Here is a 26,836-nt window from a genome sequence, read left to right on the forward strand (position 1 = left end):
CATTGACAGTAACGATGTCACCAGCTTCATTTCGAAAGAAGTATGAAACGATGAGTCCACCAGACTAAAAACCACACCAAACTGTCAATTTAGGTGAATGTAATGGTTATTCATGAATATTTTGTGGAGTTTCTTCGCACCAGAATCGCTAGTTTTGTTTATTTACCGCACCGCTCAGATGAAAGTGAACCTCATGGGAGAAGATGATTTTCTTAAAAAACTCGTTTTTGTTTTCAAGTTGTTCAAGGGCAAAAACTGCAAATTCACGTCGTTGGGGGTGGTCAAATGGCTTCAGTTCTTGAGTGCGAACAATTTTACAATACTTTTACTGCAATCAGCTAGGTTTTGGTTTGAGACAGTCCCAATTCTTGAGAGCGCCTTGGAATCGACAAATTGCGCAACACTTGCCTGAATAGTAGCAATATTTTCATGATGAGGTTGTTGACCTAAACAACACTTAGAAATCACATCACGCCTATTGGAATACCTGCTATTTACAGATTATTTGTCCAAAATCATGAATGAGTCCCATTATTACAGCTTTTTTCAATTACTGCAACTAATCTCTTATGTCTGTCTCTATCTATAGTGAATAGGGATCATTTTGCTGTTTATCTTTTTCATTCGAGGTTTTCAAGACTATCGAAAGCTACCAAATTAGGACAAGTAATTATTCCCATTTTAAGGCTTTCCAGTGGTATATACAAGAAATGATGTTGATGACATTGTTCCTTTATTTACTAGTTTTGAAAATAGAAGCTTTTGACAATGATTATAACATTTTACCTTCATAATATTAAAAATTCCTTACTAATAACAACAAATCGTTCGGCAACTCATGTCCGATTTATTAAAAATACATATAGTTAACGAAATTTATTTCACAATCATATCTTCAAATCATTTCTTGCAAGGATTTTGTATTTTCTTACTATGTTAAGGGGTGATCTAAGTAAAGTCAATCCCATAATTTTTTTTTGCTTCTATGCGGTGGAAGGCTCAAGAAAAGACCACACTTGCAAAGAAAATCGAAAGAGTTTAAAGGGCGGCGCTCATCCGCATGTGTGGTGTACTGAGGTCCATCCCAATCATGGCACTTAACGCCATCTTACACATATTGCCCGTGGACATTGCCGGAAGGTGTATGGCTTAGAAAGTTGCCATCAGACTCGGAGAATCTGGGTTCCTAAAAGTGCACGAGTGTGAAGAGTCGGAAATCCTCACACACTTTGACTTCATACCGGATCACTTGGAACTTGCAATCGCCAAACCAAACTCTGGCGGCTTTTTCTCTGCCCATATACCGGCAAGGGAGTTATGGGTGGAAAGAAGCCATTGGAGGAGAGAAGCAGTGAGCTTCTTTCAGGATGGGTCAAAGCTTGGGAAAACGTTTAGTGAAGGAGTTTACTGCCAGGAGCTTTTTATTAACTCCAGCTACAGACTTCCTGACAGTTGCAGTTTTTTCCAAGTTGGGTTTGCATCATTAAGGTAAGGATAAGGTAGAGTAAGGATTTACTACTTTGGAGTGAAGCCTCCTTCAGAGAAGTGACAGTCCACTCAGATACCAGGACGACGATACTAGCCTTCATTAACAATACGTGCAGTGTTGGTCAAGGAGTGTATAACCTCGTTATCAGTAGTATCGAGTGTCTTTGTGACAAGATTGGTATGGTTGCTAGGCCACAGCGGAATCGCAGGAAACTGTAAAACTGATGAGCTAACAAAAAAGAGTACCCTAGACCCAGCGGATCAGTGATCCAATATCATCTTGTGTTCTACTATTAGATAACTGGGCTTCGCGGTACATGCGCTGTCGCAAACGGCTTTTGGTCCAAAATCGATATCAAGAGATCTAGTGATCTTTTTGCGCTCAATAAGGCCAGCCTCTCCTTAGTTTTGGGACTTTTAAAGAACCATTGCCCAAATGGCGTCCACACAGTAAGGCTGGAAATCCTATCAGAAGCCATCTGCAGAAGCTGTATGGAAGAAGATAAGGTGGAAATAACAAAACAGTTCTTTCTTCACTACCCCAGGTGTGGGAGGACAAGACTTATACACTTGGGAACGCATACTTTCAGACATCCCACCGAGCTTTTAGAGAAATTAATAAAATAGAAACAAAAGCCCGCATTTTATTTCATCAAAACAGCAAAGCCATTTTCCCAAAACTTATTTGACATGATAATCAAGGCTTTCAGCGCATCCGCAGCAGCTGCGGCAGTTGCGTTTGCTGTGAATTAAAAACCGCAAATTAGCAAATCAGTTTACAGATTTACGCACACGTCTCCTGGATAGCAGATAACGGTGAACGAGCATATGCGTTGAATAAGCTGAAAATCAGTTAAAAACATTTCTAATTAGTGGAAAATGCGTTGACACTCATTGAGTTAGACGCACACATATGCATACACCACTACATGCAAAACGTTTTTACAGTTACACGGCAAAAACATAAAACTCGCCCGCCAGCTGACAACTCGCAAAAGTTTTTGGCGAGCGTAATTGAAAAGTTTCCGCGCAAATTTTATTTAGTGCAGTCCACAATTCACTAGTATATAATGGCAATATATACATATGTATGTGTGCATTATATGTAATATTATGTGTACAATAACAAGTACAAAGCATGTCACTGTACACTCGTGTCCATTTCAGTGCGCAAACACGCTGCCAAAGCAACACACCAACCACTACAACCGTGTGCATGCAATTATACTGCTAGTTGAATGTCAAGTGTGCACCGGAGCGTATGAGTGATGTGTGCGTACAAAGCTTGGATGTGCGTCGACATGCCGCACGCACATGAGTGTTGGCGTTACGTCACATTAGTGTTGGTGTTCAGTCAATCTTCGGACACATTTCATTTGTGCAGACATTATGGTGTTGCCACACTTTGGGACAATGCGATATATACGGATTTGGTCATGCATGATTATGCTTGTAATTTTTCGCCTTTTATTTCTTGGACACTTTTCGAACATTTTTTGTGATTTTTTCTTTTTGGTTTCGTGTTTTTTATTTGTTCGTTCGTCTGGTACATGACAGGCTTAGACGCTTAAGTAAATACGATTTAGTTAAATGTTTTTGTGTGAGTATTTTGTTGATGCGTCCCAAATACTTTTAGCCTAAATTATTTGTAGGCGGGTGCTAACCTCAAATTTAATGTAATATGCTTTGAATGGAAGGTAGTTTTCAGAATATTTATGTGTGTGTAAAATAGTATTTTTTATGAATATTTTTTGATGCTGTTTTGATTTTATGCAAATTTTTTCGATTAAGCCTTTTTCTCCACCTCTTGACTCTGGCAATAGAAAGCGCAAATATTTAGTCTTATTTGAATTTCATAAGTTTTAGTGTATTCTGTTAATCTAGATAGCATTTGAATTAATGAAAAGGGAATTGCTTGTGAGAGCAGCCCTTTTGTGTTTCATCTCACACCTCTTCTCCACCTCGCATCCACTTTTTCACTTCAGTGTGCCCAGTTATACTATAAATATATATTCTTTATTTGTACAGCAAACTGTTTTACATTCCATGCCTTACTCGTGGCCTGTCATTATGAATATTGCCCAATGCATTTTAAATCAGTTTACAGTAGTTACACTTTCAGCCACGGCACCCTTCACTGTGTACAAAAGCAAAATGTTTCTGACACTTGAATGACTGTCAGTCATACAATTTCCGAATGAACTACACGAAATTCGGCGGTCAACTGGAAGACCGGACATTTGTATCAATGTCAGTTGATTGGCATTAACATTTTAATATGCAAAGGATATGCTGGGGATTTGGGAGAAGCATTACTTGTGTATGTGTGTGAGGAGTGTAGAACGAAGTTCACTGGTTTGTGTGTGGAGTGGCAATGAATGGTGAAGTTTGTTGCAAATTCAAGTGAGCTGGTCGAAAATTTCGTCAGAAATGTAGAAAATATTTTCTTAGAAAGTATCAGAGTCGAAATATTTGGACTTTTGAAAATGATTTGGCTGTTAGTTGCGTAGTTGCTGACATAATTTCGATGCAGTTTTGGTTTAGAAACATATTTCTTTTCAATGAAATGTGGAATAAGAATGTAAAAAGGAAAGTATAGGTGCAAATATAACTGTAGTATTAGTTTGTATGTATGTGAAACAGTTTTGAAAACAATTATCAGATTCAAAAAAATTTTAGAAATTTTTCTTTCATATTTCTTAAGTTTCTGTATTCAAGAATACTTCCTCAAGGGGGACAGTTTCCTTTTTCCTCTCTCTACTTTAAGACCATGTGGGTTAGATTAGTTTATAACTTCAGATATTTAGCCTAAAAGTAGGCAAAGCCACGCCCATTTTCTCAATTTTTGTACATTAGTGTCAGTCATCTGGATGATGAGGAGTACACATTTATGAATATTTAAATTAAAATTGGCTGATTTTTCGTAAAACAGCTATAGACGCCAGTCCGTGGTGAAAAACTTTTAAATATATGTACATAAATCAAAACGACAGTCGCATATTCGAGTTCCAATCAATTCGCCTGGTGCGTAAAAAGTATGGTAACCGAGATGCTTTAACATTAGTCCGTCGAAAGCTGAACGATAGCGGAGAAACTGTCTAGATGTTTCCATCTCATGTTCCTTATTGCAACTTTGAGCAGTTGCATCCTCCAAATTCTTTAGCCTCAGTTAGTGTCACTGGTACAGTGTTCATGCCGATTAGGAGACTTATCATGGCTGCAGTGCGCACTTGCCATGAGCTAGCAATTCTATGAATCCATGTACTACTCTGGAGCACGCTTTCGCAATCCTACAAGAGCTGGTTGCTAACCAATGTTTGCTCGTACGAGGCTCATAGATCCAGCGCCCGAATGCACGACGACAGAGGAGCTCCTGCTTGAGCGTTGGTTAAAAGTGCCTTTTCTTGTAAGCTTATCGGCTGAACGATTTCCGCTGAGGTCAGGCAAACGGACAAGTTTAATATGGAAGTAGAATGCTACCGTCGCTGATGTCAAGCACTTCTTACCTAATTTTAAGCTGATTGCCAGTCTGCTCAAGACCTGTATAGCAGCTTTATTAACGAAGTAGGTTCATACTTTCCTAAAAGAAGACGCATTTCGGAGAAGTACATCTGCTGCTAAATTGAAAGGTACCACTTTTGCTTGAAAGATACTACAATGATCTAGTAGACTGAAACCAAGATGAATTTAGAGCTCCACTTGGAAAACTTCAACCTTCCTGCTCAGCTTCGATCACTCTATGAAAATATTTACTGCACCTCCTCTCTAGCGATTCCGCCTCACCCTGCAACGGATATGTTAGAGGTATCAACCTTGCACTCAGCAACATTCATATTGTCGCAATCATAGAAGCTCTTGCTGGGCAGTGTATACCTACATGTGGAAAGGCTGGAGCCCTTGTCGATGTTAACCGCAAAAGTTGTAACGAGGAGGATGAAACAAAAACATAACAGGTCAATTATAAAGTCCCCACCCTGGCACATAGATGGCACTAGTAGCTTAAATCCATATGATTTTTAATTACCTTTAACCTTCTAAAGGCGAGTGTATAATTTGATAATCGCCAGATCATCCGTAAAAACTTGGCTTAATGACGAGTTTCCGCCAAAAAACGGCCTCGTTTGAAGAATAGACAGTGCTGTTTCACCAAGGACAATCCAGCGCGCCACACGTCAGTGAAAACAATGGCTGAAATCCATAAATTGGCCCTCGAACTGCTTCCGCATCCCCGTTATTCTCCAGAACTGGCCTCAGCAACTATTTCCCGTTCTCAGATGTTAACAGAATGCTCAATGGAAAGAAATCTTCGTCGAATGAAGAGGTGAACGCGCAAACTGGGGTCTATATTAAAACAAGGGACAAATCGTACTACAATAACTGTATCCGAAAACATCCTTAATGGGAATTATGTTGAATAAAAAACGAATTTTGATAAAAAAAAATGATTTACTATGATAGGTCGGTGACTTTTCAATTGATAGGCACTTTCTTCTCCATTGTCTTGATTTTGCAAGGCAAAGGTTCAAAGATAGTGAAATTGACTGAATTGGTATTAGTCACCGATTGTTCGATTTTTGGAGTCTTTTCGGTCGCTAATTAAGGGTATTTATCTATCACTGTCGACCAGTAATGCTATCTAAGTAAGATTCCCATTCGACCTTTTCATCGATTTCGTACCAACACCATAAGAATGGTATGGTTTTAGATAAATTAAATGATGCTTTAAAGTAACTCGAAATCTGAATTCACTAAAAATAATAAAATGAAAAAAAAAACAACTTAAAAATACTTAAAAATTTTACACAAAATCGCTGAAAATAAAATCTTCTTTCATTATGGTCGTTCAACTTGAATTCAAAAGTCATAAAAATCGACACTTAATCAGGTTTTGGACGTCGCAAAATTTGGTTTATGCGAAAAAGTAGCAACGGAAATAGCAGCTCAACTGTTTATCTTTGAAGAGCGCGGCAGCTGAGTTCATAACAACAATAAAAAATAAACACACAAATACGTAAAAAAAACACTTGAGCACAGCTTTTGCAGCCCTTCGGAAAATATTTTTGTGCCATCGCAGTCAAAAGTTATGGCGTTGCTGGCAATAAAGCTGACGGCTTAGCGCCAAAAGCATCAGCGCCGTGTGCTAAATATGCCACACGTTTATATACACCAAATATTCACGAAAAAGTATTATGTGTAACCAAATATACTCAGCCGCTTATGTAAGGGTCAGCGCTGCGCAGTTGGTGTTTGACGAAAGTCGCAGATAAACGCTCCCCAACCCACACCGAGCAAGTAAAATGCAGGGAGTAAACCGGAAATGGCCGCAGCGTCAAAGGCATAAAGCAATAAAGACTCAGTGAGTTGCCTTGTTTATGCCGTGCAGACAGTCACGTCCCTAACACAACACATTTCCTTTAGTTTCCGACCGAATTGAGTGTCTTCGTGCACAGGAAGTAGCTTTGTGATTTTTCTTGCATTAGTATTTCGCTTATTGGGTGTAAATAAACACATAAAAGGTTTTCGGGCTGTTACACTTTAACTGTTCCATAAAGCAGGTGGTGTGAGTCTATTAGAATTGTTCGATTATCTGCCGTTGCCAGACTTTTAACGCAGAAATAAGTTTTCTCATGGTGCCAACTTGAATTGAAGCGGTGTGCAGATATGATTTAAGTTTTGAAAAAAAAAAGTATGTAAAGTTAACACTTAAAAAAAAAGCCTGGGTGCAGCTTCCTTCTGCCATTTCTTCCGTAAAATTTAGTGTTTCTGACGTTTTTTGTTAGTCGGTTAAAGCACTTTTAGTTATTTTCAACATAACCTTTGTATGGGAGGTGGGCGTGGTTATTATTCGATTTCTTCCATTTTTGAACTGTATATAGAAATGCCTGAAGAAAACGGATCTATAGAGTTTGGTTGACATAGCTATAGTAGTTTCCGAGATATGTACAAAAAACTTAGTAGGGGGCGGGGCCACGCCAACTTTTCCAAAAAAATTACGTCCAAATATGCCCCTCCCTAATTTGATCCTTTGTGCCAAATGTCACTTTATAGGTTTTCGGTTTTCGCCATTTTGTGGGCGTGGCAGTGGGCGTGGCAGTAGGCCGATTTTGCCCATCTTCGAACTTAACCTTCTTATGGAGCCAGAAAATACGTGTACCAAGTTTCATCATGATATCTCAATTTTTACTCAAGTTACAGCTTGCACGGACGGACGGACAGACGGACGGACGGACAGACAGACATCCGAATTTAAACTCTACTCGTCACCCTGATCACTTTGGTATATATAACCCTATATCTGACTCTCTTACAAACAACCGTTATGTGAACAAAACTATAATACTCTCCTTAGCAACTTTGTTGCGAGAGTATAAAAATTAAATGGAATACAAAGAGCAGCATGTACAGGTGTTACTGGTGCAATCAAGTCAATTTCGACTGATGCGCTTAATATCATCCCGTGTCAACTACCCCTAGACATCTACATTCACAAAATAGCGGCATGTTCTGCAAAAAAAAAATATTGGGAGGTTGGAATAAAAAGAACTATGGACATAGTGATATTCTAAACCAACTCAGTACAAATGTCAATAAATCAGCCTACATTCTTCCAAAGCTGGATATCTACAGATGCTTCCAGGTGAGGATACTTTCCAGACAAGAATAAAGAAGGGGCATAATATGGACAGAGATACCATCTCAAGCTATATCGAAGGGTCTAAAATGGACTGCGGAGTAGGCACGGGAGTATATTCCGATGATCTGGACATTTATCTATCGATCCGTCTACAGAACTCGGGTAGCATTTTCCAAGCAGAAGTACTGGGCATACAAAAGGCCTGCGAAGCTCTAGTGAATAACTACGAGAAGATACATAAACCAACAATATACACGGATAGCCAGGCGACTATTCTGGCCTTGTCGTCGCCCATGACAAATTCCAGTATAGTCCACAACTGCAAGAAAGCACTAAGCTCAATAAAAGACAAGCTCCACCTAGACTTGATCTGGGTTAACGGCCACAGAAACATTTTCGGCAGCGATAAAGCAGATGAATTGGTAATGGTGGTTCCTAAACGAATCCGAGCCAGAGTTAATACCAAGCCCGATAGGATCGATCAGGAGAGAGCTCAATATACAATTTCAATAATTAGCGAATAATAGATGGAAAATATAACCAAATACAATATAACTAAAGAGATATGGCCAATAAATGACAAAAAAAGAACTAACGTCTTATTAAATAGGTCCAGGAAAGGTATCTATAGACTAACTGCTACCATAACAGGGGCTTGGCCACTTGGAGAACATGCTTCCAAAAAGGGTATCTGCCGAGGCTTCGAACTAGTAGTCTCTGTGTATGCCCAGCCCTATCACAGATCCGACACACAACACTTGGAATCCATCAAGCACCAAACCTTGAATCCATGTCTACAAATTGACGCCCAGGAAGGTTTTGCTGTGTGTTTGGTGGAATTGGAAGGGAATCATCCACTATCAGCTGCTCCCATATGGCCAGACTCTTAATTCTACCATCTACTGTGAACAACTGGACCGCTTGAAGCAGGCAATCGACCAGAAGCGTCCAGAATTGGCCAACAGGTAAGGTGTAGTGTTCCACCAGGACAACGCCAGACCACAAACTTCGCTGATGACTCAGCAGAAGCTACAGGAGCTCGGATGGGAGCTTTTATCGCATCCACCATATTGCCAGGGCATAGCGCCAAGCGATTGCTACCTGTTCCTGTCCATGGCGAACGCACTTGTTGGTGTAAGTTGAACTCAAAAGAGGCTTATGTAAAGTGGCTGTCCGAGTTCTTCGCAAATAAGGAGGGAGGCTTCTACGAGGCTGGTATTATGAAGTTGCCGTCTAGATGGAAACAGATTATCGAACGAAACGTCACATATTTCAACTAAATCTGATCACTGTAACGCTTTTTATAAAGCATTGAATAGAGAGCAAAAAAGCGGAAGGGAGATATTTGATAACCTTCATTTTTTTCATTTTCAGTTCCGCTTGGACTTACTTCTTGCGGACTTCCGGAGATGGCACTCACTACGACTTAACTCACGGTTTGGACACTCACTTCACTTTTTATGTCTTTTCTAATGTCAGCGATCTTTCCCTAGCATGGGTGGCTTCTTCAACAAAATATACAAAGTCTTCGTCATCAGCGTCAGCGCGCGCATTTTCATCATGCCTTCTGAGTAATTCATTAACTCATTATTATTTGTGTCGTTCAAACTGTCAACTTGAGTTGCCGTAATTCCACTTCAATGAACTCGTTCAATCCAAATGCAATGTGACGTAGGCCGCCAACAACTATCCACACACACACACCCATACATGTACAATATGTAAATGAATTACTGCCTAGCAATAGTGGCAAGGCAGCGGAGAGGTAGAGGGGCGCCCCCTGACACTATGCGATTGAATGAACAGCTGTTGCGCGCTCAAGAGCCAAATAAACACAGCACACACCGTGCAGTGTGCGAGCTCTCGAGAGGACAGGCTCATAAACAAAAACAATTGACGAACAAAACGAAAACACATAAGTTAACAATAGCAACAACAGCAACAGTGCAAATAACAACCACTTGTGGGAGTCATAGAAATCCATTGAGCCAATAAGCTCGAATTGCGACACGTATACATTCGAACAAAAGTGTGTGTGTGTGTGTTTGTTCATAGTAGTGACAAGTAGTGTGTTTGTTTGTGTGTTTGGAGAAGATGAAAGCGTATAAAGTGAGCCCAGGCGCTTCTCTGATGCGCACGATTTGTGTCATAATTCACTTGTTTTCCCACTTTGAGACCCTCAGTGACACATTCAATGGAACCGAATGAATCGTAACGTTGGCGAAAACAACAATAACAGCAAGAACCACAATAACAGCAATGGTAAACGAATTGAATGGAGACTGCTTGGCTGGTAAGCGCCTGCTTGACTGCTTAAATACATACAAGCTCGCTGTCCGTTTATGAGCGAATAGTACAAGCGCACACGCATACCTACAAACATAAATACATAAGACAAACGGTAGCTACAAGCACATAATAAGTAATAAGGAAATGTCGCAGACCCTATAAAGTATATATTTAAGTGATCAGTATGATGAGCTGAATCGATTCAGGCATGGTAGGCCCCCAGCTTTTGAGATATCGATCTGATATTTTGCAAATGTTCTTCTCTTCCCAAGAAGCTGCTCATTTCTCGGAACCGTCCATATCGGATCACGAAAGTATATTGCTGCCATACAAACGGCACGATCAGAGTCACGTGTTTGCATAGAAAAAATTTTTATTTGACAAGATATCTGCACAATATTCGGCATGAATATTTATTCAAGACCATGCCACACTATCCAAATATTTTAAACAAATCGGTTCACTGTAGCATATAGCTGCTATACAAACTGACCGAGCAAAAAGAAGTTTTCGTATGAAAAACTTTTTTAGTTGACTAGATAACTTTACGAAACTTTCCTCATATTATTGCCCCAGACAATGCTATAATTTGCCAATAATTTGTTTATATCGAACTAATATAGGATATAGCTGCCATACAAACTGATCGGTCAAAGTAAAGTCCTTGTATGGAAAAATTTTTTAGTTGACAAGATATCTTGATGAAATTCGCTTTGACTAATTATCGAAGATATTGCTACAATCATCGAAAAAATTATTCTGATCAGATCACTTTAGTACATAGCTACCATACAAGCATGTCGGTCAAAATCAAGATCTAGTATGGATAACTTTTAAATTTGACAAGATATTTTCATGAAATTCGCTACGAATAATTTCCCAATACAATGCTATATTCTCCGAAAAAAATATTCAGATCAACTGACTATAGCATATAGCTGTCATACAAACTGATCTTTCAAAACCAAGTCGTTGTATGGAAAAATTTTTTATTTGACAAGATATCTTAATAAAATTCGCTATGACTTATTACCGAACACAATGCTATAATCTCCGAAAAAAATATTCGGATCGGCTCACTATAGCATATAGCTGCCATATAAACTAACCGCACAAAATCAAGAAAAAGTTCTTTTTATAAATTTTTGTGGCATAATAAATACACCTCTGAAGGGTATTATAGCTTAGAAGCAGCCAAAGTTAATATTTTTCCTTGTTTTTACATTAATTTATTTACAAAGGTGCTCACGTACCCAAAAGGTGCTTCCTTACATACTCACATTCATAGTTACACAGGCATGCTTATGTGCTCCGCTTCTGCTTGATTTCACATAAAAAATCTCAAATTACTTAATCACTCAACATCTATACGTACATACGTACATTTATTTATTTTCTTATCAAACTCTCTCCTTCCCTCTCTGCCTCCCTATAAGTCCATGCATCTGCATCCACACATATATAGTAACTAAAGACATGTATATGTGTTTTGTGTGTGTGGCACGCTGATATTTGTTTGCGCGTGTATCCACTGATGCATGGCATCACAATAAATCAGATTATTTACAACTGATCGCGCATGTAACTGTTGTTTTTATGCATTCAAATTAATTCGATTCAAGTGTCATTCATCTGCTCTCATATGCCTCATATTTCGTTTCGCCTTTGTTTCTAATTACCAGCTGTGCGCCGCTTTATTGTTCAATATATTATATATGTACATATTTATATACATATAAATATTTATATATATATGTATATTATAATATATTTTGTATGTGTGAAGTCGAAAATTTCATTAAAGCCGCTTAACTTCTTCTTCGTCGTCTTTGGCTTCAATCAAATCATGTGCTTAATTGAGGCAAATTGATCAAAGTGTCTTGGAAAATTCCTCAGCGCCAGCTGTCTCTGGTCATCAAGCGTGCAAATTATAATTGGCTTTTTTGTTGTGATGCTCACCACGAGTGAAAGACAATTCATTGATATAAATATAATACATATATCATTGGCATTTGGGCTTTAAGTACTTTTTACTCTGTAGGCTTTTAACCTTTATGCGGTGAAGGCAATATTTAATCGTAATCATTACTAATACCAGTAAAATAATGTGTACTCTTGTTAAGTAATGCATACTGTCTACTGAGTATATGTAAAAATTACACAAAACCATATTTTAATTAATAAATTTAAATGAAATTCCTTAGCAATTTTCAAGGATAAAAAATTTTAATATATTTTATTATATTTTAGCACAGAATAAGAGCGAGCAAAATAAATTATAATGCACAAAAGGAACTTTTTTGGCCCGCTCAAATATGTTGATACATATATACATAAATATGTATATACATATTGCATAAGAATGTTGAAAATGTTGAGATACGAGAGCTTTAACAATTAAAGGATTGTAGAAAATATTTATTATTTTTATTATTATACGTACATCTTTTATATATTGCAACCGCTTGCTGTGAAGTAACCAAACTCCGCAGTTTATATGAAAAATATCCCCACTTTTGTAACACCAGCAAGCCGCTTAATAGCGCTTATACGCTCCCAATAAATTATGACTTAAGTGACTTCATCAAATAACAACTTGATTTATGCAAATGAAACCCAAACGTAGTGGCCACTTTATTAACACACTGACATAAATTCACATTGACACAAGCTGATGGCTAACGGCCATCAAATGTCAAAAATAGCAAATAAAGAAGAAAGTAGTGAGCACAAAATGCAGAAATATGGTCAATACGGAAAAATGACGCCTGAAACTATGCAACGAAATGGTGTTAGTAAATAACTCAAGCTTAGAGGCAGCTGTTTTTATGGATGTAGAACACTCGTTCAAAGGAATTCCCACATAAATATGGTGGAGAGAGTAGCTGCCAACTGCTAAATATGCTACAATGAGTGCTTCGGCATGAAACAGCTTTAGTTAAAAGTCCACTAAAGGTGAATTATGTTTAAATATTATAATTTTTTTTCTGATAAGCAAAACTTGTTGTTATTCTCCTCTCGTACTTAGCGTTAAACCATAAAATTGTTAACTCACAATTATTTACGATACCAAAGTAAGAAACAAAGGGCAACAAATCAGGAGATCTAAGTGACCAGTCAATGTCAGCTGTTTTTGATGTTGAATTTCTATGAAATGTTTGATATCCGAACTCTAAGTGGAGAGGACTGTTATTCTGTATTGTTGTTGAATTTCTAAGGTGAATTTTTAGTAAAGCCTATCAGATTAGCGTAAAATATATATTGTTTTCTTAATGAAGGCATCGAATTGAATAGATTTCTCTCATGCGCCTATATGTATACTTCTATAAATTATTTATATAGTGAGTATTTATTATACCTAGAACAAGCTATTTTACCCCCAAAAGGAAACAATGGAAAAACTATGCTATATATATACTTGTATAAACATCAGCGTGACAAAACTTGTCCACCGGGCTGCCCGTGTGCGCCTGTATATACCCGAATAAGTCTCCCAGTTTTCGAGATATAAATCTGAAATTTTGCAGACGTTCTTTTCTCCCCAAAAACCTGCTTACTTGTCAGAATTATCGACATCGGACAACTTTAGCATGTAGCTGTCATACAAACTGAACGATAAAACTGAAGTCCTTGTATGGAAAACTTTTTTATTTGGAACGATATCTTCACAAAACTTGACATAGACTATTTTCTAAAGTAAAGCTATAATATCTGAAGAAATTGTGCAGATCGGAGTACTATATAATATAGCTGTCATACAAACTGAACGATCAAAATCATGGTTTTGTATGGAAACGTCTTTATTTGTGAAGGGTATTGAGGGGTTAAGGTTTAATTTGTTTTCATTTTAATTCTTTATTGCGCTACAAATATATATATACAGATAACATTTCCCTAAAAGTATGCTCGCTTTAATTACAATAATGATTTAAAGCCTATTTATCCTTCTTAAGATGAAAGTTCTACCAAAGCTTTGATTGTTTTCGGAAAAAAAATTATATTTGAAGTTCATTTCAGTGAAATTATTTATAACTGAACAGCTCTTATTGCAAAAATAATTGTTTTGTTTCAGCAATTTACCGCTATTGTATTCTATAAAAGCTCTAAAGATAAGCTCAATTAGTTAGAACAGCAATTAAGAATCGAAATGAAAAGTGCTTTGTTAAAATTTTCATTGGAAAACTTCAAAAAACTCGAATATTTTCCTACACAATAACCATAACAATACTAGCCATCGGCAAGTAGGTGCACGAGCGCAGGCACAAATGTTTTTCTTGTTCGGCGTGGGGTTCACACTTTCAGTACACTCATTCGTACCCTCAAACATTCAATTCCAGCTAATAAAATATATTTTATTTCTGGGAATGTTCAAATGTATGTATATATGTATTAAACACTATTAAATATTTATGTATATCCGTTATATAACAACAAACAAGGTATGGAGAGAGCCTTAGCGAAGGTTCAGTCATTGCCTGTCAAGTAAAGCCCAAACTGACAGCAATCAATGTCCGATTTCGGAGAAGGTGTGAGAACACAATTCGAAATAACAATGAACGGTAATTGAAAATAACAAAAACACAACACTGCAAGAAAACAAATAAGCTGTTATTTTAAACTAGAGGCAACAATAACAACAGTAAACATTACAAAAAATTTTCACCTGGATTTTAACAACACAACAATAACAAACAGGAATTCGTTGGAAATACAAATACAAATGAAATTGCTGCCGATGGAACTTTACAAATACAGACACACACGCTTAACGCTCCAGGCAGTCACGCGCTCGGTATACAGTTGGTATAAATCTGCTGACGAAGTGAAGTGTATGTAGGATTCGTTAGTTTTTAAATAATCTTTAATTGTGGAATATTTTATTTTTAGATTATAAGCGCACCAGTAATATTTTCCAATGAAAACCACATGCAATATTCATATTGCTTCAGCCTACAACCCAATGTTGTACAAGTAATTAACCTAATTTTATGTGGAACTTTTGATGAAAAAGTAACTTGTTGAGTTTTGGTTTTAGTTAGGCCCACAAAACTCAACATATTTAACAAAACAAATAGCGCATCAGCACTGCTGTAGAACTTATAAACACTACAATTTCTCGTGAAAGCATTAAAGCCAGGCAAAGCTCTATAAAAGCTCTTGGAATCATGCATATAAAACAATACGCTAAAACCAAAAGTTTAATTAACTTTTAAAGCTTTCAACTTCCATTTCAAGATCCTTAAACACATTTAAAGCTTTCAACTTTCATCCTAAGATCCCTTAACCAAACCATTATCGCCAAAAAGTTTTTTCGCTGAAGTAGAAGTGACCTGTTTTTTGGTAATATAGGTTATATGGAGACACATCATCAGAGCAAAGTAAAGCGTAAAGCACGGAATAGACATTTGTATGCCTATAATGTGTACCCGAATTCGTTTAAAGAACAAAACGAATTCTTTCGCAACGGTACTGCGAGCTTTCATATATTAGCTGTTACTTATATTTTCAAAAAAAATATTGTTTTTATGAGCGCCCTGCCATACAGTCGCCATTTGACTGCCAGACTTTTCTTTGACTACCCATTACATTGAAAAAAATAAGTGGTTCAAGATTCTCGAGGCCAGTGGAAATGGCTTTTACTTTCAGAATTTAGATTTTAGAAAAAATAGTAATTCAATTTAAGCTTTTAAGAGATGTATGTAGTATATTTATTGCTATATTCTAATAAAATAAAATTTGTAGAAAGATTATTGAGAAAAATCTTCTTGAAGCTCCTCCACTTAGGTCATAAAATCTATGTTTTATGAGGTACGAGTTTATTTCAGTCAAGTAGGTTACGATTAGGTTCTATTATGCGATATCAGAATAAGTCCGCGCTTTAAAGCTATTTAAAACGTGTCAGGAAATTCCAAAAGGTTACAGAATGTACAGAATGGGTTCAGAATGAGTCGATCTAGGCCAAATTTAATATCTAAGTAGCTTAGTAAGAAATCTATAAAGCTCTCTAAGAGCTGTTCAACTTTCTATTTCAACTGTGGCAAAAGTGGATTAGTAAAAAATCCATACAGCTTTGTAAGAGCTTTTCTGTATTTTAACCGTGCAAAAATGGCTTAGTAAAAATCCATAACGCTTTCTGAGAGCTTTTCAATATTTGAATTGAGAAAAAAATGGCTTAGTAAAAATCCATAAAGCTTTCCGCGAGCTTTTCAGCACTTCAACCGAGGCAAAAGTGGCTCAGTAAACAAACTATAAAGCTTTCTAAGAGCTTTTCAATTTTTCAACCGTGGCAAAATGGCTTGGTAAAATATCTATAAAGCTTTTTGGGAGCTTTTCGGCATTTAAACCGTGGCAAAAGTGGCTTCGTAAAAAATCTATAAAGTTTTCTGAGAGCTTTTCAGTATTCCGACCGTGGCAAAAGCGGGTTAGTAAAAAATCTATAAAGCTTTTTGGGAGCTTTTCAATATTTCAACCGTGATACATATTTAGGAAGGAGTCTTCCACTTTCGCGGTGTGAAAAAATCGATCGTAACGGGATCTACAAAAGATTTGGTCGAAATCTTATTGGTATACGAGATATTAAGTGAGTCAATTTTTAATACGTTCGCCCAAAAGTGGAGTTTTTTTTTAGTTTTTAGACGATTGTAACCCATGGCAAATGGTATTGGAAACTGTAAACTTTTCCTGAATCACAAAACATCACGCTTTATTTAGACATGGGCTTTTTTGAACTTTTTAATATTAACGCACTCCTTAAAAGTTTAAAGGTTAAACTTACGCTATTTATTCCATTTATCATGACGAACACAAAAGCAAATATATGAAATCTGTAAATGAAATAATTCTCTGTCCATATTTCACTTACCCCCAATTCCACATAAATCGTATAGATGGGATATGGCAGCGCAATCACCATGCCAGTAAGCCAGGTCGCGCAGCAGCAGACGAAGGCCGGCAAGCGGCCCTGCAGTGGATCGCTCAGCCAGCGCATGCGATCCCAGGCGATGAGAATGTGCGATATTATGGCAACATGCAGCGGAATGTCCTGTGGCGAGCATAAAGAAGAAAAATTGAAAGCGAAATACTCGTACAAATACAAACATTATAAAAAGACAGTTATATAAATTGTTCGGAAAATATATAGTAAAATTGTTTTTGTGAAGGCAACTTTAAAAAAAGCAACTTCAATGAGAGTTGGTTTGACTTTCTAGCGCTGTATTTTTAAACTGACTCTGCAAACTTTATAATTAACTTCGTTTGATATTGCCGCTTGCTTATTAGAGCTTTCAAGCTGATGTTAGTGCTTATAAGGCATGTTTGCTTTTAACTATAAATATACATTTTGTATTAATTCATATTTATATTTATTTTATTTATGCTGCCTCCTTTGCTCTATTAAAACACTCGCTTTATTAGCCGATGTCGTTGAACTTCGCTTCGTGCAGCTTTCAGCAGGCAATTGACTTCAGGCCGCAAACTTTTCCATATCTGCCGCAAATGACACTTTCGCGTAGTTTTAATGGCGAAAGTTGTGCGCCGCAAAAAATTTAGTTATGTTTGTATGTGTGTCTGTGTAGGCTAATGGCACTCGTAATAGCGGTGGAATCACTGTTAAACCTTTTTCGTAAACCAAGTTGGATATTGTAGGCAGTGTTGCGGATATTTACTCATAACTTTTGCATACTTTCAGCTGCTAATCATTAAATTATCATCGCAAATTTTATGCTAATTAACCCTTGGATGTCCCACGAGACACTTAGGTTCATGTAAGTGTTCAAATTTCAAGCAAGAAAATCGATTTTCAAAATTTAGTTTTGATTTTATAGTGAATTATGGACACAATATTTTATTACGATGTATATTTTATGACCTTCTGCGACCCTTTAAAGTTTAATATAAAATACTTTAGAGTTTTTCATGTAAACTTTTTATTTAATTGTATATGTAATAAGTGGAACAAAAATTCGGAAATTTGTTTATTTGAGCAAAAATAGCTCTTCTTCTTCTTCTTTATTGGCATAGTCACCGTTTACGCGGTTATAACCGAGTTTTCAATAGCGTGCCAGTCGTTCTTTTATTTCGTTTGGAGATTCCAAGCTAAGTCAGATCCAACGAAGTGGCGGTTTTCCTCTTCCTCTGCTTCTCCCAACGGTACTGCGTCGAATACTCTCAAACCTGGAGTGTTTTCGTCCATTCGGACACCATGACCTAGCCAGCATAGCCGCTGTCCTTTAATTCGCTGAACTATGTCAATATCGTCGTATAACTCGTACAGCTCATCGTTCCATCGCATGCAATATTCGCCGTGGCCAATGCGCAAAGTTCTATAAATCTTCGGCAGAACCTTTCTCTTGAAATCTCTGCACCATATTGTAGAACGGGAATAATGAGTTACTTATGGTTTTGTTTTTGTTCGTCGAGGGAAGACTTTAGTTCTCAATTGCCTACTTAGTCCGAAGAGCACCTGTTGGCAAGAGTTATTCTGCGTCGGATTTTGAGGCTGACATTGATCTTGGCGTTAATGCTGGTCCCAAGATAAACGAAATATCGAAATATATAACGAGATATCTACAACTTCGAAGTTATGATTGTCAACAGAGCCACGACTGTCTTGGGGTGCCAAAAACTCCTCTCAATGAACTCCGTTGAATGATGCTTGCCTGTATGTCGCACTGTCTCAACGGATGCTATGCAGGTTTTGTTAGGTGACCTCATTGTCATACAGAGTGCTGTTACATTCAGATTAAGAAGGGGTTTGAGTGTGTCATTGCTGCGGAATGACTGGATTTCCCGCGATGATAATTAGAGGGAGAGGTATCTAGGGAGCAAAAGGCTTCTAGATGATAGGGTTAGGTGTAGGTGGCAAGAACATTGGTATAATAGTCCTAACGGCCAATTGACCTACGAGTACATTCGGGACGCTGGGTTCGTTGAGGATAACCCAGACTTCAGATTTTGTCTGAGTCTGGGTTTTCTGCTCACGGGGCATGGGCCTCTGAATGCATTTTTGCATCAGAGGCACCTATCTGATAGGTCAGGTTGTTTTTGTGGGGCGGGGTAGAGGATTGGGTGCATATATTGGCAGAACGCCCGATGTACTCGGACATTAGGGATTTGGGTGGTATGGGGATTAGTTGGACTAATAGACGATTAGATTTAAGTGGTGTGGTCTCCATTAGTCAGAATACTGAACAGTTAACGTACGTGATGTAGGTGTGGGATCCGACCTCTGGCCACCAGTCCAGAGCTGTATGGAAGCTCAACTGGTAGTAGCTTCGGCTACGAGGTCTGACCGGAGACTTAATTCTGGCACCTGGTATCTGGAAGCAAGACCCCTTGAAGTTCGCGCATTGATTTGATCCGCTGTGCTTATGAGCGCCATGGGGTAAGGCTGACGTCAGCTGGTACCCACATTAAACACACCGGAGGTTGTCAACAGTGACGTGAGAGCAAAGTCGAGAGTGCTACAACTGCTTGTTTGATGACCGGAGATATTTCGTCTTGCCCTCGTTCACTATCAGAACCATTTTCTTCGCTTCTTTATCTAGTCTGGAGAAAGCAGAACTAACGGCGCGGTTGTTGAGTCCGATGATATCAATATCATTAGCATACGCCAGCAGTTGTACACTCTTATAAAAGATTTACCTGCTAGATAAAGTTCTGCAGCTCGAATGATTTTCTCCAGAAGCAAATTGAAAAACTCGCACGAAAGGCAGTCGCCTTTTCTGAAACCTCGTTTGGTACCGAACGGCTCGGGGATGTTCTTCCCAACCCTGACGGAGCTTTCGGTGTGTGTCGATCCTTTTTTTTTGACGGCTACTTTCGAAAATTTGGCGTATGATGAATATCTGGTCGGTTGTTGACTTTCAGTTTTTTGACGCTGGGCTTTAATCTTTCACACAATATGTTCAATAGAACCCTATATGCGATGTTGTGGAGGAAAATCCCACGGTAGTTGGCGCAGATTGTGTGGTCTCCCGTTTTGTGGATTAGGCAGAGCACACTTAAATTCGACACGTCGGGCCTATTTTCGTCCGACCATATTCTACAAAGAAACTAATGCATTCTCATTCAGTTCTTCGTCGGAGTATTTGACTAGACCGGCTCCCACTGCTTTGTTGTTCGTCCATCGTCAGCGATTTTGGAATCGGGCTTACCATATCCTAGTGTTAAGCTTTCACTACCATTCAGCAGGTTGGAGAGGTGTTCTCTCCATAATTTATGTATAATCTAGGGATCAGTCACTAAAACACCTTTGGGAGTTCTACAAGAATATGCTCCGGTCTTGAAACCTTCTGTTAGTCGCCGCATCTTTTCGTAGAATTTTCGAGCCTTACCGCTGTCGGCCTGTTTGTCAAGCTCTTCGTAGTCACGTATTGCGGCCTTTTTCTTCTTTTGTCTGCAAATGGTTGGTTTGAATAATTTTATAAAGCTGAAGCGGAAGCGGAGCGGGCGTTTGCAAAATTAAAAACTATGGCAATAATGCAAAATTTAATATCCATTTATAAAATATCTATATACATATATATATATTCATCGCAGGTAACTGAATCCCTAAACCTGCTTCTTTTCTGTTTTTGCACGCTTAAAAGTGAAGAATTTCTTTTTATAGCACAAACGCGAGAATATTTGAAACCTTTTAGGCATCCTAATGAGGTGTGCGCACATATAACATAACATAGTAACTTGTCTATACTTAGAAAGCGAGCGCAAAGATACTTGAAAATGTGGATATAGAAGCGTGAAGGACACACACACTATCTCAAATTATGCCTTTTGGGCCAATGTCAACAATGCCTTCAAGCAAATTCGATACTCTTGCGTCCATGCACATTAACGACAAATAGATGACAGCAATATTGCGTGACAATGACTGCAAATAATTATGTATTCAGGTCAATATCCGGTGATTAAGTTCTGTTTAAGGAAATTGAGAGGCGCCAAAATTTTAGCGCGCCTCCTGCCATTGACCCAACAAGTGAAAGCCAAAATGAACGCGTACAACAAAGAAACCGAACATTGAGCATGGCAAGAGGTAAGAGGAGCAACAGCGCGAAGCACTGAAAGTAATACTCATAACTTGGGGATTTTATTATTTAAAGAGAATGGCAGAAGAATTTTCATTTCATTAAACTGATGAAATTAACGCAAAACGAAGCAAATGGCAACTTATAGTATAAATAGGTGACTGGCATCGGGAGTAATGAACGACGAAGCAGTGTGAAAGTATTTATATGTATTTATGTGTGTGTGTGCGTATAAAGATAACAGCTGCTGCTCACGTACACACGCACAATGCGTTCAAATTAATTTAATTTATGTCTTTCCCTTGTTGTTGTTGCTTTCTATTGTCTGCCGTTGCTATTTCCAGCACTTTGACTTTGTTCCGCGAAACGCGTCGAAAACGAAAGCAATTATCGCTAATGAATGTTATCGATAAATGTGCAGAAAATGCCCGCGAGCGCGTCATGACAACCACTGTTGCGAGAGAGAGCGAAAGAAAGAGCAAGAAAACACGTGATTTAGAGTGAGAGTGAAGACGCTGCGGGCAGTGAAAGCGAAACTTCTTAATAAATTTTATGTTTCCGCTTTCGACGCTTTTGTGCGTCCGAGCACGTGTCACAAATGCCTTTTCTGAATGGTGAAGGCATGACAAGGCAACTAAAATGTGCCGCATCACTGAAGCAGTATTAACTGGCATTGTCTCGCAGGACACCTTCATAACAATATACAATATATGTGTGGAGATGTCAGTGTGGTTAAACTGCGGACGGTGCCACCGAATGGCCGACGGTCCATCATGTTGTGATGCCGCTGTTGAGCGAAGTGCTCGCATGAAATAACAATGTGAATTAAATTTTATTTCCACAGCAGTTTTATAGATATAGCGGCAATTTCAAGTGACAACGGCCAATGGCCACTTAGCCGCACCGACCTCAATGGTGCTTGTGTCTCCTATATATGTACATATATATGTATATAAATATGTGTGTATGTATTTGTGTGAGAGAACACAAGTGTTGAGTTGTGTGCCACACGCACTCAAAAGGCAAACACTCGTCGCTGTCAGGCACACGCTGCCATGCGGCCATTGCCGTGCTACACTGCGTATACGCAACGTACTTTTATTACATTTATCACCTTACTAGCCGACTGAAATTATTTTTTTCGCTGCAAAGGTGTGCGAAATATATATAAATGTTGTTATTTGCGAAATCGAATTCGATTTGTGCACAATTTATATATTGTTTGTTTGTCTAAATTTACTTGATTAACCATTCACAGTAAAAATTAAATTAAGGCTTAGCTGAGTCTTTTGTGTGAAAATTTTCTAGTGAAACGTTGCATAGTTTTGTTAAAGGTAATTGCAGTATATTGTTTTTGAATTCGATTTAATTTTGAAGGAATTTTGTTCAATTACAATCGGTTGTATGTAGGTATTGATATTAACAAATATTTTTGCTATCGAATATATAGTGCCATAAAGGTAAATTATGGCAAAGTATTTAAAAAACTTTAAGGAAGTCGTCATATAAACATAAGTAATTTAACCATACCTTAAGCAAAAATGTTTGCAAAATTTAATAATATTACTAAGCAATTATTAAACAAGTGGTAAATTACCATATATTGTGTAGTTGAAAAAGTCTTTTCGTATTTCTAATCCAATTTCAACGAATTTTTTTATATTTATAATGAACTTTAATGAGCCAAATATATATCATTTTAGTCGACCACCTTTTGCCATTTTACCGCTAGAGACATTATTCCATCAGTCTAAAACTTTTCTGGTTTCTCGACGAAAAACTGCGACAAGTAATTTTCACAGGCATCGCTTGAAGCAAACTTTACTTTATTAAGGAAGTTCTGCATTGACCGAAACTAATATTAGTCCGATGATGCATGGTTAGGGCAATATGGTGTATGCATTAAAATTTCCCAGCCTAGCTCACCCAGTTTTCGCCGAGTCATCAAAGATGTGCGTGGTCTAGCGTTGTCCTGATGGAAGACGAAGCCCTTTCTGTTGATCAGTTCTGGTCGTTTTTTTTTCGATTGCTTGCTTCAATCTCATCAGTTGTTGATAGCAAAATGTAAAATCAATCATTCAACCAGGCTGGAGCAGTTCTTAGAGGATGATTCCTTTCCAATCCCACCAAACACTGAGCATAACCTCTCGAAGCGTCAATCCTGGCTTTGCTACCATTCGCTGAGCTTCACCACGCTTTAACTACTTATGATCTTTTTCGCTTATTATTGTATTATTTTATCCATTTTTCGTCTCATAATACCACTCGCTTCAGCAAAGAATCGCTGACGGTAATTCGGTCCGTTAAATTTATCACAGATAATTTATGTGGTACCCAAACAGCGAGCTTCTTTTTGTAGCCCGTCTTTTTTAAATGGTTCAAAACCGTTTGATGATGAATGTTAATGATGATGAAAGCTTTCAATTATGAGTTTTGATTCATAACGCTATGTTGCTACCGAATATTGACAGAGCTCAACAACTTCTTCAGAATTTATCATTATAATTAAAGGTGGAAGTCCATAGATATTTTACCTTTTCCTTATCTCAGGCGCACTACAGCCTATATTTGTCCAGGTCCAGGTCAGTAAACCTGCACAATGCATGGCAAAGGGTAGTTTGGTTGGTGAAGACTTTGATCTTGAATTAATTGTTCATTTCAAAGCTGTGTTTATTCATGTAGTGTTATTCCTCTGGAGATTTCAAGGCTGATCTTATTTTCGTAACTTATGCTTGTTCGAAATTGGAATACATTTTCTACAACTTCTTTATCTTAACGGTGAACAGTGATGGGTGAGGATAAAATATCAGTTCCTTACGAGTATAGAACTTTCCTCACTTGCGTGAACTTCGACATATGCTACCATCCTCCAATGCGGCTCCCCATCTTGCAACTTCTTCAATCTACTCCTGAAGAAAATTATTCGAGCTGCAGATCTAAATGGAGAAGATACAATCGGAATACAACTTCTATATCATTGGCCATAATAACGGCGCCGTTAGTTATGCTATCTCTAAGTTGGATAAAGAAGCGAAGCAAATGGGTATGAAAGTGAACAAGGGCAACGTCTGGTGTGTTTAACGTGGGGACCTGCTGACGACAGCCTTACTCCATGGCGCTAAAAAACACAACGGATCAATACAATGCGTTGATCAGCGCCCTGAAAATTTGGTAAGCATTTTCAGTACCAATTGGTACTGTTAGATTGTATACTCTGTCGGGTATGTCAAACAAACTCATTATCTTAAGATCTTATCCTGGCCTAATCCTCAGAAAAAAAGAGATCTTTCAGGATTTCATTAGATTTTCTGATTTTTTTCTCCGGTTAATTCCAATACTTTTCCATTAATAGTCTTGCAAAGAATAAACCGATAATTCTTATTTTACTAATCATTACTGTAAAGAATAATAAGTGATTTTCCCTTTAACACTACCACCTTCTCCACCACTCCCTCCTCCAAACCCACCCTCACTTCAAACACTCACCTGTAGCATGGGCAGAAAGAAGCACAAAAATTGTCCGAATATCCAATTCTGTATGAGCATCACCATCAACGTTATCGGCAACACCAGCGCACACTGCACCAAATGGCACAACGCCAAATTAACGATGAATGCGTGCGTCACATCCTTGTAGAGGCGATTATACATCGCATACGCAATAATGCTCACATTCATGGCGATGCCGGCCAGCGCCAGCAACGCATACTGGATGAGGAACAGCCAATAGACGGACTTAATGCTCGCTTTCAGTATGGGCCCGTTGACACGGTCCATCGCTTCGGTGTCATTGAAATCGCCCGCCAGGAAGTGAGCAATCATCATGAAATACTTCTCTGGTATGTCTTTCAATTTCGATTCCATTTGTTGTTGCTGCTGCTGGCGATGGTTCGAGCTAATGGCCGCCGCCATGTGATAGTCCAGTGCATTGCCGTCGGACTCTTCTTCGCTCAAGTCGTTGGCGATGTGGTAGGCGTAGGGTGAGGAACGCATTTTTATTGATTTCTATTGCTACTTTTGTTGTTGTGGTTTCTTAAGTGATTTAATGTTCAATTGTGGCCACCGCTGAAGGTTGCCGATGGCTGCCTAAGTGCGCAGCAGAGTTTTAATGGATTTCAACGAGGCATCGAGACATCTGTTTAGGTAGCTGCAAGGAAGAAAAAACCAAGTGATTTGATCAGCGTGGATTGGAAGTTTTTATGTGAAAAAATTTTATATAAGAAGTAAATTAGCAACATTTTATATTTTATAATAATGTAAATATTTTTATATGCGTGCGATAATGCACCATCTCATACCGCATTGGTTATTGGTGATCATTTCACCACATTTTCCACTAATACCGTGCCACAACCACCGCATTCGCCTGATTTACCTTCGTGTAACTTCTGGCTATTCAGCAAATTCACATGACCACTCCCAGGACACCGTTTTGATTCAATTGAGAATATAAAAGCTAAATCGAAGAAGGCTTTGATGACCATCACGAAGGAGGATTTTTCCAAGTGAAACTATGATGACTGCAAAATTCGTTGGCATAAGTGTATGTAATGCAGCGGGAGGGGCTTACTTTGAAGGAGATGAAATGGACAAAATTCACCTTTCAATTTTATCACACTACAGGGTCCGGCACTCGAAGTGTAACCAATTAAAAAAACCATAAATTCTGTTTGAAAAATTATTATACTCCCGCAACAATGTTGCTAACGAGAAGTATTATAGTTTTGTTCACATAACGGTTGTTTGTAAGTCCTAAAACTAAAAGAGTCAGATATAGGGTTATATATACCAAAGTGATCAGGGCGACAGTAGAGTCGAAATCCGGATGTCTGTCTGTCCGTCCGTCTGTCTCCGTCCGTCCGTCCGTGCAAGCTGTAACTTGAGTAAAAATTGAGATATCATGATGAAACTTGGTACACGTATTCCTTGGCTCCATAAGAAGGTTAAGTTCGAAGATGGGCAAAATCGGCCAACTGCCACGCCCACAAAATGGCGGAAACCGAAAACCTATAACCTATAAACCAATTAAAGTGAAATTTGGCACAAAGGATCGCATTAAAGAGGGGCATATGTGGACGTAATTTTTTTGGAAAAGTGGGCGTGGCTCCGCCCCCTACTAAGTTTTTTGTACATATCTCGGAAACTACTATAGCTATGTCAACCAAACTCTATAGAGTCGTTTTCTTCAGGCATACAGTTCAAAAATGGAAGAAATCGGATAATAACCACGCCCACCTCCCATACAAAGGTTATGTTCAAAATCACTAAAAGTGCGTTAACCGACTAACAAAAAACGTCAGAAACACTAAATTTTACCGAAGAAATGGCAGAAGGAAGCTGCACCCAGCCTTTTTTTAAAAATTGAAAATGGGCGTGGCGCCGCCCACTTATGGACCAAGAA

General features: G+C 38.2%; 1 protein-coding gene across 1 annotated transcript in view; it reads right to left on the reverse strand.

Annotated features, from left to right (window-relative positions):
* The window catches only part of LOC120775279, a 128,932-nt gene that overhangs the window by 44,902 nt on the left and 57,194 nt on the right, over positions 1-26,836 (reverse strand). The window contains exons 2-3 of the mRNA XM_040105377.1: positions 24,922-25,582; positions 17,274-17,453 (exon numbers count right to left, since the gene is read on the reverse strand). Of these exons, the coding sequence (XP_039961311.1) occupies positions 17,274-17,453; positions 24,922-25,428 (687 nt within the window). The 5' untranslated portion in view covers positions 25,429-25,582. The remainder of the gene's footprint in view (positions 1-17,273; positions 17,454-24,921; positions 25,583-26,836) is intronic.

This window comes from Bactrocera tryoni, chromosome 4, assembly GCF_016617805.1.
Source record: "Bactrocera tryoni isolate S06 chromosome 4, CSIRO_BtryS06_freeze2, whole genome shotgun sequence".
Lineage (NCBI taxonomy): Eukaryota > Metazoa > Arthropoda > Insecta > Diptera > Tephritidae > Bactrocera > Bactrocera tryoni.